This window comes from Perognathus longimembris, chromosome 17 (genome assembly GCF_023159225.1).
Source record: "Perognathus longimembris pacificus isolate PPM17 chromosome 17, ASM2315922v1, whole genome shotgun sequence".
Taxonomy (NCBI): Eukaryota; Metazoa; Chordata; class Mammalia; order Rodentia; family Heteromyidae; genus Perognathus; species Perognathus longimembris.
The window spans coordinates 42,701,239-42,716,448 of NC_063177.1; the positions used below are offsets into that span (position 1 = coordinate 42,701,239).

Consider the following 15,210-nt stretch of genomic DNA (forward strand, 5'->3'; position numbering starts at 1 on the left):
TAGGCTGGGGCGGGGAGTAGAAAGAGTATCACTCTCTGCTTGTCTGCAGTTCTAGGGAGAAGGAGGCCTGGGGGAGCCCTCTCACCCTCCCCAACACCCCAGAGCCAGGTCAGGCTCCATTAACTTGCTTTTTATGTTCAGGAGTGACATGCCTGAGCCCACATAGTGTCACCTGTCCTTGGAGGCAGCAGGCTCACTATGATGAATGGCATTCATTCCCTGGTGATTTGTACAGGGTGCCCCACCCCCCAGCCCAGCCTGCTTGGCTTTGTGGCACCGCAATCTATCACCTCCCAATGGCCTCTGGTGACAGCCATTTGTCTTCCTGTGCTGAGCTCTATCCAGACCGACAGGCATTGGTAGAGGCAGATGGTGAGGGCGGGACAGGAGAGCTGGGACAGATGGATAGGCATCTGGCTGGAATGGCTGGCACTGAGCCGGGACCTCTGGGGGCCCTGCACATGGCTCATGCCAGGAGAGGCCAGGTCCCCAGGGCCAGGGTCCCGTCTTGGCACAGGTCAGTCACAGACTTGGTGACTCATCACCTCATGGCATGAGCAATGACAGTGCCAGGAAGTAATCGAATTATTGAATATTAGCATCACAGACAAATGGAAACGTTGCCACAGACCTGGAGACTCTGGTTTCCATCTCTGGTTTTATGGCGCTGAGAGGCAATCATTATTGATAAAGCATGTGGATTTGACACCATTCTGAGCTTAATCTCGTTTCATCATCACAATCAGATAGTCAGGAAGTATTTTTGTCCCTGATTTACAAAGGAGGAATCTGAAGCTCAGAGAGGTTGAGGAACTCGCCTGAGCACACAGTGACGAAGCACTGGCCCCAAAGGGACCAGATTCAGACTTACTGCTCCATTACATGGCCACCCAGAGGTCCATGGTAAACCCAGGTTTACCGCACAGTGAGTCATCTGTGGTGCGCTGTCACTCTGCAGTTTCTCATGCCCATTCTGGATTTGTGCATGGCCTCAAATTTCCTCAGCACCAGCCATGTGCCTGGAACGACTAATGTGTCCTAATGTGCCACACACCCTTGAGAGGCACCCTTTCTTTTCTTATCAGCCATGGGACTTGAACTCAGGGCCTGGGTGCTGTCCCTGAGCTTTTTCACTCAAAACTAGTGCTCTACCACTTGAAGCCACCGCAGCAGTTCCGGTTTTCCGGTGGTTATTTGGAGATGAGCGTCTCACGGACTTTCCTGCCCAGGATGGCTTCAAGCCATGATGACCCTGGGAGTTGTTAAGATCACAGGCGTGAGCCATCGGCGCGGACTTCCTTTCCCGTTTTATCCTTGCGTTCGTTTTGCCTCTGGGGCCTGCTTCTCTCCTCTCCTTGCGCACTTGCCTTCCCGTCCCTGTCTTCCCCACTCAGAGAGTGGATGGCTGCGTGGCCTGCTCCCTTCACGGTGCCTGGTGTACAGCAGTGTTCCAGAGATGTTGGTCCCCTTCGGAGGCCCTGCTCTGCGGGATCACCCAGGGGGACCCTAGCCCTCCTGTCCCCACCTGGGAGGCTGCCTTGCACCCTGCTCCTGACCTCTAGGGTCCAGCTCTCCTTCCACATTTCCTTCCATCTCTCCGCGCTCTCTAAAACCACGCCCCCCGCCCCGCCCCTTAGTCATGGGTCAAGCGGTATTCCAGGCAGAGCTCGTTCGTCGCTCCTGATTGGCCCTTGCACGTATAACCACGCCCCTCTTGGGCCCCGCCCACAGGCCTAGTCCGAAGGCGGCGGCGCGTTGGTCGATGGTGGAGAAAGAGTATCTCTGTCCTTTGGCCTCTTTCATTTCGTCTTTCCCGTTCTTGCAGGTCCTCCTTCCGCCCTTCCTCTCACGGTCTTGATTTCCGGGGTTTTCTGGGTTCTTAATTTAAGGTCTTGTCTTCCACTGGGTTCCCCGCTCTGCCTCCACTCGCAGGGCCTTGTGGAAGGACTGGGTCCCCAGATGGGTGCAGATGGATATTGTGAGGAGCAGCGGCTGGGTTTGGGCCCTTGCGTGGCCGTGGGAAGAGCTCAGTGTCAAAACCGGCGCTGCCCTTCATGTAGCCCCATGGTTAGTTACTAAGTACCTAGGGTCAAGCAAGCCCTGTAACTACCTGGGCCTCAGTTTACCTCTCTGTTCAGTATAACTGAAGCCCACGTGGACAGGTGGTACAAGAGCCAAAAGAGGTGCTAGGGCTGGGAGAGGTTAGGGGTGACATTGTCCAAAAAGAAATGTACTCTTGGGGCTGGGGATATGGCCTAGTGGCAAGAGTGCTTGCCTCCTATACATGAGGCCCTGGGTTCAATTCCCCAGCACCACATATACAGAAAATGGCCAGAAGTGGCGCTGTGGCTCAAGCGGCAGAGTGCTAGCCTTGAGCAAAAAGAAGCCAGGGACAGTGCTCAGACCCTGAGTCCAAGCCCCAGGACTGGCCAAAAAAAAAAAGAAAGAAAGAAATGTACTCTTTACCTGACTTAGTAATTGTAACCCATTTCTACACATCATCTTTATATTAATAGTAACAAATAAATGAAGGTGCTAGGGAGGTGGCCCCCAACCTGGGGGTGCAGAACACACTGACCCATCCTGGGAGAAATCCCCCATCCCAGGACCAGCTGTGAATGGGGCCAGAGCTCTTGTTAGGGAGGCATTAGGAAAGCCAGGTCCTCTGGCCCAGGAGACCCAGTTGCCTTAGCTGGCCCTTGCTTTGGCTCTAGATTGGTGCTGACTAGGGCCAGTGTCCATCTTTCCAGGCACCTGCTCTCTGAAGATCAGAGAAGAAGGGTGGGCAGATGCTAATCTAACTGATAGGACGTTAGGCACTTCTGGACCCTCCTCAGCACATCCCAGGTCATTTCCCCAGTGCCTACCTGGGTAGACGTGTGCCTGGCACATACCCCCCCTCCCTCAATAAATGACCCCTGCTGCCTCCTCATCTCTCCCTACTTCTCATTGCCACACAATGTGGTATGGTAGAATGAGCCCTCTATTGAGAGTCAAAAACATCTGACTGGCCATGTGCCAATGGCTCATACCTGTAATCCTAACTACTCAGGAGGCTAGGAGATCTGATGATCATGGTTTGAAGCCAACCTGAGTAGGAACGTCCATAAGACTCTTATCTCCAATTAACCACCAAAAAAGTCAGAAGTAGAGCTGTGGCTCAAGTGGTAGAGTGCTAGCCTTGAACAAAATGTCTCAAGGGACTGCACCCAGGCCCTGAGTTCAAGCCCCAGGACTAGCACCCCCCCCCCCCAGAAAAAAAGCCTAATTTTAAGGGTATAGTTCAGTGATAAAGCATCCATCTGCCATGCCTGAGGCCCTAGGTTCCATCCTCAGTAGCACACCTACACACACACACACACACACACACACACACACACACACACACACTCATATCTAATTCAATCCAACCTCTTCATTTTATTTTAGACAGATATGTACACTCAGAGAGGATGAGCGCCTTGTCTATGGTCGCACAGAAAGTTAGTAGCAGAGCTTATTCGGAAGCCATGAGCCCAGGGCCACTGTTCATTGCCAGCACAGACCAGGGTACAAAGGACACCCCCAGTTAGTATGGACATCAGGCCAGCCTGAAATGAGGCCAATCCCATTTTGCTGTATCTCTGTGGGGTCGCACCAGATGTAGTTTAGTTTCAGAGGGTGTTGACTCTGGCAGGCTGGGCTTCTTCTTGGGAATTCCTGTGAAGTTTTGTAACTCCAGTCCATCACCAAGAGGCAGAGAGAAGTGTCATCAGGCTGCAGGACAGGGGACATGAGGCATGCAGCCAGATCTTTAGCTTTCAACCCCGCCTCCAGCCATCTCTGTTGCTCCTCTGCCCTGGAACCCACACTCACTCCCTGGTGTCCCAGCACCAATAGCAGATTCTTTCCCCTGGCATAGAATGAGCTCATGTCTGCACATGGGCCATGGCTATGGCCCTGTCCCTAGCTGATGGGTGAGTGTGAGCTGGGGGGGGGGGGGGCAGGATTTGGGAGGGAACTCTGGCTGCCTGGGGGGTGGGGGTGGGGGGAATATCTCCCTGTGCCTCACCAGCCCTCTCTCTCTCTTGTCCTCAGGGCTACAGTGCAATGCCTCTGTGGACCTCATTGGCACCTGCTGGCCCCGGAGCCCAGCAGGGCAGTTGGTGGTTCGGCCCTGCCCTGCATTTTTCTATGGTGTCCGCTACAACACCACAAGTAAGGAAGAAGCTAGAGGGTGCGCCGTGCGCTGGGAGGTGGGAGAGGATGGGGGGGTTCTGGACATGGGGGAGATAATAGCAGTAACACTGAAGGCCAGCTGTGTGCGTTCCTCACAAGAAGACACAGTCACTTGGCATACAATTCAAGCTTCAAAACAAGGTCCAGAGAGGTCAAAGTCAAGGTCACCAGCTGCTTAAAGGCAGAGCTGGAATGTACAGGTCTGTCTAGAACATTTCTCCTGTGGTTAACAAACTCTCAGTCCAGTGGCGTCAACGACCCCCCTGAGGTAGGACAGAAACTACCAGAATCACCTGAGTTCAAAGATGGTTCTAAGGCCTCTGTAGGCCTCGAGCCAGGTGGCTGGGCTCCCAGAGTGTTGGGGGTGGGGCTGAGTTGCTTCGCAGGTCTGCAGATGGCTGAGTGTGGGGCAGAGCTGACCCAGGGCTGTGCGGATACCTGATCCCCAGGTAAACACCTCACTCCCAAGACCTGAACTTCGTGCCAGGCTTTGCAGCTTCTCGAGATAGCACCTGCCACCCTCAGAATTAATTTGCTCTCTCCTGTCAGTGACTCAGGTCCCTGCTTAGCAAGAGAAGAACAGCTGCAGGCTAGGGGCCCAAAGGAAGGTGGGGGGCCCAGATCCCTGGGGCCCCCTGTGTGAACCCTTGAAGCCTGTGGGTCTGAACATAGCACCCCAACAGGGTGTTGAAGTTGACCACAAATACTAGGTGACCCCCTCGAAGACCCACTGTGTGACCTCAACACATGTCCCCTCCTAGGGCCTTCTGACCCCTCATCTGAAAATCAGAAATTAGGCAACTGATCTAAAGATTTTTTACAACTCATGACTCCCAAATTTCTCCTCCCCCCCCCCACCCCATGGATTAGGGCTACAGACTAGAGGGTTCAGAGGGCCCAGGAAAGTCCCCAAGAGGTGTTAGAGCAGAGCAGAAGGATGGAAACGCCAGATCGAGCAGCCTTGTGCATCTGTAGCCACACCCTGACCCCGAGAGGAGAAAGTACACAGGAGGGGAATGGGGACCGAAAAGTAGAGACTTGGGTAGGAAGAAGGGGTGATCAACCTAAAGGACCAAGTAAGTCCAAAAGGAGAGTTTAGGGTATACTGTCAACCAGCCTCCAATTTAGTAGCCAGTTAGTTGGAGCCCAGAGAAGGTTAATAACCAGCGCAAGGTTCCAGAGCTTGGAAGCAGTCAGAACCCCTGGTGCCCCAGCCCACCAGGGCTCCTGTTTCTTCACCAGCACCATGGCTCAGCCTCAGGCCCCCTGATGTCTAGCCTAGCTCCAGAGTTGAGCCGTCACACGGGGGCCACTTTCCACGGCTCCCTGTTGCTCCTGAGTGACCCTGGCCACTCCCCATGAGTACCCTCCCCCCTCCTTCTGAAGCCCTCCTCTCATTCTGCACCCCCACATACTCAGAAACCTTCTCAGAACTTAGTGCCCGGATGCGTGTCAGTCCTGCCTTCAGCAGTCCCTTCCACCCCTGAGCCTCAGTTTCTCCACTTGCAGGATGTGGCGGGGGGGGGGGGGGAGTGATCCTTCTGTGATCCCAGATAGAAGTAGGGGTGTTGGTCCCTCCCCCAAGCAGGGTGAGCATTCCAGGGCTGGAGGACACCCCTCCCCTCTTGCAAGTACTCTCACAGCTAGAGGACGGTGCCCACTGGCAGTGCCAGTGGGCGGGGAGGCAGAGCTGTACCTAATCATTAGGTACTAATTAATTCATTTACTGATGAGGTGTTGCCAGAACTTCTAGGCTTTTCCTTCGTGCCTTCCCTCCTGCTGCATCGGCTCTTCAAAGGGATGGGAAACATTTCCAAAAATATCCATTTGCCTATGATCCTTTGGGAAGACTGCTCAGCTCAGCAGTTACAGACAAAGAGGTGGAATCCTCCCTGTGGGGGCTCCTTTCCTTCGGGGGTCAGCTCATTTCAGCAGGCCAAAGCCTGCTACTTGGGATAGGCTGGCCCAGAGACCCACTCCAGGGATCCCATCCCAAATTGGTGTAGGGAGAGAGGGCAGAGGGGACTTCTCCATCATCTCCATCTGGAGCCCACCTTTAATAGGGACAAGGGACATGTTCCCTGTGTTATATAAGGTTGTATAACTACAGCTCAGAGGCAATAATAATAAACAAAACAGCCTACACCATATGTCAGGTACACTTGCACGCGCTGTGCACTTGTTAACAAAAAAAAAATGCTCAGCCAGCGAGATGGGAGTCACGATCAAGATCCTTCCAGCTGACAGATAAGGAAACCTGGAGGTTGAGTGAGCTACCCAAGGTCACACAGCCTTGTGCCCCTCCCTCCGGGCCTCTGCCCTTCTCTTTGCAGCCTCTGGTTGCAAAGCATTTCTCACCCACAGCAGATGCTGCATTTCCCTGGCTCCTGGCCTCCACATCCCATCCTGTCTACAGACCTTCCAGAACACCCCATTGCTAAGCCCTTTGCTCTGGGAGTGCAGTGGGTTTTGTCTCATTAGAGGCATGCCTGTGGTCTTGTCACTGAGCCCTGCCAGAGCACAGCTCTTCCTGGCACTCAGGTGGGCTCACAGTGAAGTTGGACAGAGCTATTTTTTTTTAATCCATGGAATCTGGCTCTCCTACATGCTCTCTACAGCCTGAGCAGCTCCTCAGGTTAGAGAAGAAGCCACAATTCCCTGTCCTGGCATGCCTCAACTTCCCCTGGTCCCCCTCCACATCTCTCTCTGGTCCTGATGTGGCCAGATGACTGATGCCCCCTAGGCTCGTGGTCTTTAGGGATCTGCTGAAGCAGCCCTGGCACTGTATGTGAAAGCCCCTGCAGGACTCCATGCCTAAGGACTGGGATTCAGGCCACATTCTTAGCTACGGTCCAACTCCTGGGCCAGCAGGAGCCACAGAAAGAAAGGCCAGTAGGCTTCAGCAGAAACAGTTCAGGGCCCAATGTCAGCACTGCTTAGGGTCAGAATTAATTCAAGGACACAGAGCCACTGGTGTCAGAGAGGGCCCAGGTAGAGTAGGTGGCCCCTCCCAGCAGAGGAGAGGGGACAGAATTTAGACCCTCCTTGGTCCCTTCCCTACTGGATTCCAGGACCTTAGTGCTTGAGGGGGCTGGGCAAGAGGGTGAGGTGGATTCTTTGGGCTGCCCAGCCCCTTCCAGAGTCCTAGAGCCAGGCATTGTAGTCCACCCTCCCCCCAATAGCTCCTGAGGTGACAGGATCTGGCTGCAGTCCAGGCTGACAGCTGCACAGATTCCGCTGCCTCTGAGCCACTGTCCCGCCTCCTTCCCCAACGCCAGGGGCCAGACCCGGAGCACCATAACAAACCCCTAGCAAGCTACCTGTCAAGTGAAACCCAGCCCCAGTGACATCACCAGCCCAGCCTCAGCACCTGTCATTTTCTTCCCCAAGACCTCTCACATGTGCCACAGGGAGCTGCCACAGGTCTTTTGCCCCTCACCCCACGTGAAACACTGCCACGTGAGGACCACCCACAGAAACCTCCAGCGCGGGCAGTCTTGGTGTTTAATTGGCCACGTGGGCTGTTAGCACACATCCTTCCATGTGAGTCTTGATCTCATTCTTGCTGGCATACAGGACCCAAGATAGGAGTATCTCAAAAGAGCAGCTATCACGAAATCCACCATCACAGAAAGACTTGGGGGAAGCAGCCCAGAGCTGGCCACATCTGTCCCTGAGCAGTGCTAGGGCATGATCAGGCCAGCTGCCAGGCGGGCAGAACTGTGGCACCAAGGGCTGGTATTAGGGTACCACTGTAGCCCTGTGTGGATCCGGGGGACAAAAAGAGTCGGGAAATCAGAATGGTGAAGAATCTTCATACACTCCTCCTCTGCTTTGCATCAGGGCCCCAGCTAGCAGGTCCTGTGCTGCCCAGACGGATGGTTAGATGGACAGCAGCATAGACAGAACGATGCTAGACTGCTCTTCTGTCACGGTCTCTCTTCTTTTTTCCCAGATAATGGTTACCGGGAGTGCCTGGCCAATGGCAGCTGGGCGGCACGGGTGAATTACTCCGAATGCCAGGAGATCCTCAATGAGGAGGTGAGCCAGGCCCCCCGCCCTGAGGGCTCAGCTGCCAGCCTGAGCTGGATGCCTGCCACGTGGCTAGCCGGCGGTCAGGGAGCTAGAGGCGGATGTGGAAGCCCAGTCCTGGGACAGCTGGCTCGAGAGCCGCCGGAGAGTCGGGGCCCTGTTCCTCTCTTCCAGCCACACTCATAAGCAGCTGCCTGTGCTGGGTGCGTTGAGGCAGGGCTGGAGTGCAGATGGTCAGGAGATTCCCATTTGTTTCCATCTCCCGAGTCTAAGAGAGACATCAAGGCACAGTTCCCGGGGGCTATATCACAACCAGGGATAAAAAAGAAAAGATCCTTGGAAATGTTTTAATGTTTTCGAGTAGCCATTGTTACCACATGATACAAAATCCAAACCCTATAAATGGAAATTCAATGAATTCTCCCTCCCACCACTATCCCCAGTCACTGGATTCTAGATCTAAAGGGAGCTATTTTTCTTCTTTCCTCCCTCCTTCCTTCCCTCCCTCCCTCCCTACTTTCATTTCTTCTTTCTTCCCTTTGCACTGAGATTTGAACTCAGGGCTTTACATCCAAATCTTTGCTAGATGGGTGCTCTAAAACTTGAATCACAGCTCCAGGTGCTTTTTTGCTTTACTCACTTTTTTGGATAAGGTCTCGAATTTTTGCTCCGGATTAGCCATGGGCAAATCCTCGCTAAGAGGAGGTCTATGTAGGAGGACTGCAATTCAAAGCCAGCCCTAGTCAGGAACTCAATCTTATCTGGAAAATAACTAAAAAGCAAAAAGGGCTGGTGGCTGGGCTCAAATGACAAAGCACTTACCTAGCAAGCACAAGGTCCTGAGTTCAAATCCCAGTACCACCAAAAACACCCAGCAGGCTCACTGCCCTCGGCATCCCCTTCTTTCAGCTCTGCCTGGGATGGGGTCTTTTCCTTTCCCTCCAGCGAAGTTATGTGAGGAAGAACTGGAGGGCTTTGCCTCTCATGCACTCCCTCTACACCTGTTGGCAGAATAGTGGGAACACCATGGACTTGAGGGGCAGACTGTTGGGAGTCTGGAGGCTGCTGTGTGGCCCAAAGCAGATAGGGCTGTGAATAGCTCAGCCTGGAAGGAAGAGGAGGTGACAGCCCACACCCCGAGGGAGGGTGTCTAAGGGGCATCCCCAGCCAGTCAGCAACCAGAGGAAAAGGGCACCGTGTTCACCAAGGTGCTCACCAATGGCACCCAGCCAGCAGAGTTTGGGGACCCTAAGGAAGGTGCTTGTGAGGAGCTAGGCCCTCCATCACCAGAATCTAGCAAGCAGTGGCCATCTGACTGGGACTCCAAGGTTGGCTTTGCTCACTTGTGCTTTGGACATCAGCTTCTTCTCCAGTTCTTGGTGGCTCTCTGTGGTAGTCACTGTCCCTGGGTGCCACTGGGCCTCTCCTAGAGGGCCTCTTGCTGTCCCCTGGCATGTTGCTGGCATTACTTCTGATATGTCATCGACTACCCTTTAGAATGGTGTTGGATTTTTCTTGGGGTATCGCTAGCCACCTCTCAGTGTTGTTGGGGGGAGTCTCTCAAGGTGTTGCTGTCTGTAAAACATGCTGGCCAGGTGTCTGGTTAGTACTGGACACTTCTCGGTGTCACTGGCTGTTCTGTCTAGGTATCACTGCCTACATTCATCTCAGTATGTTGGTGTTGGTCTGTTTTGTGCTGCAGTAACAGAACACCCGAGATGAGGTGATTTGTAATGAGCAGAAATTGATTAGCTCAAGGTTCTGGAGGCTGGGAGAGCCAAGGTCAAGGGCTGGTGTCTGGAAAGGCCTTCTTGAGGCAAAAGGCTCCTTGCTTTGTCATCCCATGGCGGAAGAGCAGAGGGGCAGAGAAAGCAAGTGGACAAAACCAGCCCTTTGAAAGGAAGCCACTCTCACAGAAGTCTCTCCAGAGATGACAGCATTAACGTCCTTGTCACAGGGTATCCCCAATCACCTGAGCACCTCTGCACTGGGGATTTAACTTGGGGGGCACATTCATATCACAGCAGCGGGTGTCTCCCAGGGTGTCGGCTGTAATTTCTACAGCTGTCTTCTCAGCTCTGGGATTGTATCAGGCTCGTGCAGCAGATGAGAAACAAAGCTTACACCCAGTGGGCCCAGAACCTCAGGGAGTCAAATAGAGCCTTTATCCTGGAATGTTCGGTTCTCTCTCCCTTTGACCTTTGTGAAGAAAAGCCCTTATGAGCTCTCAAGACTCCTGGGCCATGCCTACAGGACAGCTTTCTAGAAAGTGCCTCTGTTTCCAGTCCTGGCTTGTACCTCCTAATAAATGCATCATGGATTCAGAGAGAAAAAGGTTGGTCCTGGGGATTGAACTCAGGGCCTAGGCACTGTCTCTGATGTTTTTTGTTTGGTTTTGTGTTTGTTTTTATTTTTTGCTCAAGGCTAGCACTCTATCACTTTGCTCCACAGTTCTACTTGCAGTTTTCTGGTAGTTAATTAGAGATAAGCGCTGGCTTTGAACTACCATCCTCAGATCTCAGCTTCCTGAGCAGCCACCAGTGCCCAGCTGAGAAGAGGGACATTCAAGCCAGGCTGGCCAGGGTGCTGATTGCCAGCCACTGGGCCTGTTTTTCGTGGAAAAACAGATGTGTTGTAATAAAAGAAAATCAATGGCATTGATAAGAGTCTGGTAGAGTGCTCAGCATACAGTAGACACTAAATAAATGACTCCTCCAAACTTAGTGACCTAGGCATACCCTGCCTGGGGAGGCCAAGGCAGAGGCCCTGGCACAAGGACTTCCTGCCACCCACACAGTGGGCTGCCCTGGGCGTATGAATGAAGCTGGGGTGTGTGTCACATGGGTGGGCTTCACAGATGTTGTTATGACCCAGGGGCTTCTCAGCCCAGATTTGTGGAAATTTTAATAAAGCCAAGCACCAGCTCCAGACAGGCGGTAGCATGTACAGATGTTCAGGAACCTCTGGGCAGGATCCTAGCAGATGGCAGAGGCCGTCTCTATGTGTACTGTATGGCAGGCGGCCCCTCTCCCCTCCTCTTGCTGTCTCTCTCTTTCTCTTGCTATCTCTCTCCCCTGTCCTGCCTCCTTTCATGCCTCCATTCACTTCATACCTCCTGGGTGAGGCCTGAGTTGCTAATGTGACTTCCTGCCATGTTCCTAGACACCTCTGCCCCCAAACTGTTCCTGTGCCAGCCTCCCAGGCCTCCTGGAACAGGGGATGCAGCAGGCAGGAGAGTGAGGGAGGGCCCCTGCCCGTGCCTGTGAGGCCAGCAAGGCACTCCCTTGCTCTTGAATGAATGTAGTCCTCGGTTTCCTCAACGACATGAGAGAGGTAGGGCTGATGAGGAGCAGCTCCGCTGTGGGTTCTGTATTTCAGACGGGAAGGTCCCCGAAGGCCCGAGGGCCTCAGGGGCTCAGCTTTCCCAGCACCTGTGTGTTGTTGCTAGTCTCAATGAGCACTGGGGACCACCTGATTCCCCACTTTGGGACTGAACCTTGCCTTCCATTTGTAGCCTTAGCATCTTGCCAATCAACATGTGCGGGTATGAGGCAGTTTTACATTCAAATTGGGCAACCTGGAATGAGTAAACATATCTCTGAATCTATTTTCCTGCACAATAAGATGCAGATGCCCTTTTACCTCTTCCTCTGGGGTCACCTTGAAGGTTTGAAGAGATGACAGGCAAGAAAGCCCTCTGTAGCCAGGCATGGGTGGCTCATGCCTGTAATCCTAATTACTCAGGGAGCTGAGATTGGAGGACCCCAGTTTGAAACCCGCCATGCAGAAAAGCCCATGAGACTTTTATCCCCAAGGGGCCGTGAAAATTCCAGAAGTAGGGCCGTGGCTCAAGTGGTAGAGTGCCAACCTTGAATGGAACCAAGCAAAGGGACAGTGCCCCCCCCGACTTCAAGCCCCAGTGACGGCACACACATTCACTTGAAGCAACCCAGACCCTGGGCCAGGAGGCAGGGCAGCTGTGGGAGCAGAGAATTGGAGTCTTGGGGGTCCTGTGCACAGTGGGGTTCCAGTCCCAGGGCTGCTCCTCCCTCTCCTGGGGAACAGGAGCAGCAGAGAATCAGGGGCAGCCAGGAAGGTGGAGGCTCAATCCAAGATGGAGGAGGAGGAAAGAGGTCCCAGAGGCTGCGGTCTCTGCACCCACTGAAGCCCCTGGCATTAGGACAGAACAAGGACATGGGCAGCTGTAAATGGTGCTCTACACGGTGGAGGGCACCAGGAGCTCTGTGTCACCAGGGTTCAGTTCAGTCACATGGCATTTGGGACAGAGCCTGCCCCTCAGGGGCACACTGGCCTCAAGTAGGTGGGACGTGCTTGACACACAGAGGGGCTCAGGAGGGGACAAGCCCTGTCGCCATTGCACATTCTGTCTCCACCACCCCGGCATCGTCCACACCGTGCTCTGAGGTGCAGCTACGTGCGAGCCTCTCGCCTCTGCCTCTCTCTCACCTCACCTCTGCTTCTCTCCTGCCTTAGAAGAAGAGCAAGGTGCATTACCACATCGCGGTCATCATCAACTACCTGGGCCACTGCATCTCCCTGGCGGCCCTCCTCGTGGCCTTTGTCCTCTTTCTGCGGCTCAGGTGAGAAGGCTTGGTGACTGCCTCTCAGGGTACCGCTGGGCTGGTCCCCTGAAGCAGGTGGACGAAAGATGGCCCTGCATCCCCAGGAAGCCTTGGGGTGGGAAGTGCTGAAAAGGGGACACCCCAGCCCTCTCCATTCATGGGCAGGGCCAGAATCTATGGGAGTCTCCCATCTCCTGGATCTATTTCTGCCTGCTCTCTAGAAGCCACTGGGGGTGCAGTGTGGGAGGAGCAAAGTTCACCCTTGCCTTTGTTACCCACACCTAGGCTGGTCTGTACCCATCTGGGGTGACCAGGCAGGGGGATCCCTAGAGGTGGGGGCTCCATGGAGTGACATGCTATTTTGGGTTCAGACTGCCAGGACCCAAGTGGTACAGCCAAGAATGGGGGCAGGAGCATCGGGGCTGAAAGCTGTGGAAAGAGGCTTCCTGTGGAAGACCTCTTATGCCTGTCACCCCTCTGGTTTACAGTCCAAGTACCCCAGGGAGTAGGAGGGGACCCCTAGTTATGGAGTTTATGTCTGGGTAGCCACATATGGGGAATGCGTGGGGCATCAGGATGGAGCTTGCTGCCTCCTCTCTGGGTTGACCTGGCTCAGTGCTGCCATCTATCTCTCAGGGCTGGAATGATTATGGCACCTGTCCCTCATCCCCTCTCTGCTCCTGTCACCCCCTGCTGTCCAGGAGCATCCGGTGCCTGAGAAACATCATCCACTGGAACCTCATCTCCGCCTTCATCCTGCGCAATGCCACGTGGTTCGTGGTCCAGCTCACCATGAACCCCGAGGTCCACCAGAGCAACGTGGTGCGTCTTAGCAGGGGAAGCAGGATGAGGCCAAATCCAAGGTCTGAGGAGGCCCCCAGGTGGCCCTGTCCTGCAGTGGGGGCTGGGCTGGGGCCCACAGAACAAAAGAAGGACCCCTAAGGAGGACCAGACCCAGGGTGGGGTGCTGCCACTATCCCCCTTCCCCTAGGCTCACCATCACTTCTGGGGGGGTGGGGGATAGGGCTGGTGCAGGTTGGTGACAGCCGCCTATAACTACTTCCACGTGACCAACTTCTTCTGGATGTTTGGCGAAGGCTGCTACCTACACACGGCCATTGTGCTCACTTACTCCACCGACCGGCTACGCAAGTGGATGTTCATTGGCATTGGCTGGGGTGAGCTGGGCCTCCTTTGCCCCAGGCTCCTCTTCCCCCATCAGGCCAACCAGCTGCAGTCTAGGAGAGGGAAGACACCTTGGCATGGTGGTGGGGCACACTCCCTTCTCAGGGGTAGAGGTTGGAGGCTGGGGGATCATCATGAATGTGCTGAGTTCAAATTCAGCCGCCAGAAACCCTTATGCCCTGTGCAACCTCCGTGGGGTACTCCAAGCCTGGCAGCCCCCGTGTCCACTGAAGGGCTCTGGGATGGCCCCTCTTTTCCCCAGGTGTGCCTTTCCCCATCATCGTGGCGTGGGCCATTGGGAAGCTGTACTACGACAATGAGAAGTAAGTCACCTCCTTCCTCTTCCTGAGCCAAGCTCCAGGCCCCAGCCTGGCTCTGCAGGGCACTCCCAAGGGCCTTGGAGCATTCTGCTTTTCCATCAGAGCCCAGACTTCTTTGCTTGTTTGCTAGGGGTATGAGAAGTGGGGTGAGAGAGAAAGAGAGAGAGAGAGAGAGAGAGAGAGAGAGAGAGAGAGAGAGAGAGAGAGAGAGAGAGAGAGAGAGAGAGAGAGAGAGAAACTAGGTAGGTATGAACAGCCCTGAAGCTCCACCTAGTGGTAAGAGGCAAGCACTGCAGAGAGGTCCACCGGCTTATAGATGACTTTGAGTTTGGCCTGTGTGTTGTTTTCTGAAATTTTGATTTAGAAGCCAGCTTTAAAAAAAAAAAAAATCAAAAAGTTTCACATACAAATTTCAATTTCTGGTTTGTTAAATCATTGAGATCTTTGCCACTCTACATCGGTGTCCCACAAGGACATAGGATTTCCATCCATTTCACCCTGTGGCCATCCACTTCCTAGAGCTGATTAGGGAGAAACTCGGGAAAATGTGAAGCAAATCTACCTCTTGCTCCATGCATACCTGTAAAGTTTCTCCCTTTAAGATTATTCAGGTCCCAACAGGCCAGATTCAAAAACTGCTAAGTGTTGGGAGCACCAGCACCCATTGGGCCCCCAACTAGGGAGTTGGGGGCGAGGACCATGGAAACTGTGATGTATTTGGGCCCAGCTTGTTCCTGGGTGGCCTTTTCCACAGTCCCTCAGTGCTTGCTCCCAACTTCACAACCTATAACCAAGGATGCTGCCCACATTTCAGGTGGGGTAACTGAGGTACTGCAACGGGACCAATTGCCAGAATGTGGGTACCCACATTC

General features: G+C 54.0%; 1 protein-coding gene across 1 annotated transcript in view; it reads left to right on the forward strand.

The window, feature by feature from the left end:
* Window positions 1-15,210, forward strand: part of Crhr1 (corticotropin releasing hormone receptor 1) — a 49,746-nt gene that overhangs the window by 17,702 nt on the left and 16,834 nt on the right. The window contains exons 3-8 of the mRNA XM_048366877.1: window positions 4,078-4,197; window positions 8,174-8,259; window positions 12,745-12,851; window positions 13,535-13,655; window positions 13,858-14,011; window positions 14,281-14,345. Of these exons, the coding sequence (XP_048222834.1) occupies window positions 4,078-4,197; window positions 8,174-8,259; window positions 12,745-12,851; window positions 13,535-13,655; window positions 13,858-14,011; window positions 14,281-14,345 (653 nt within the window). The remainder of the gene's footprint in view (window positions 1-4,077; window positions 4,198-8,173; window positions 8,260-12,744; window positions 12,852-13,534; window positions 13,656-13,857; window positions 14,012-14,280; window positions 14,346-15,210) is intronic.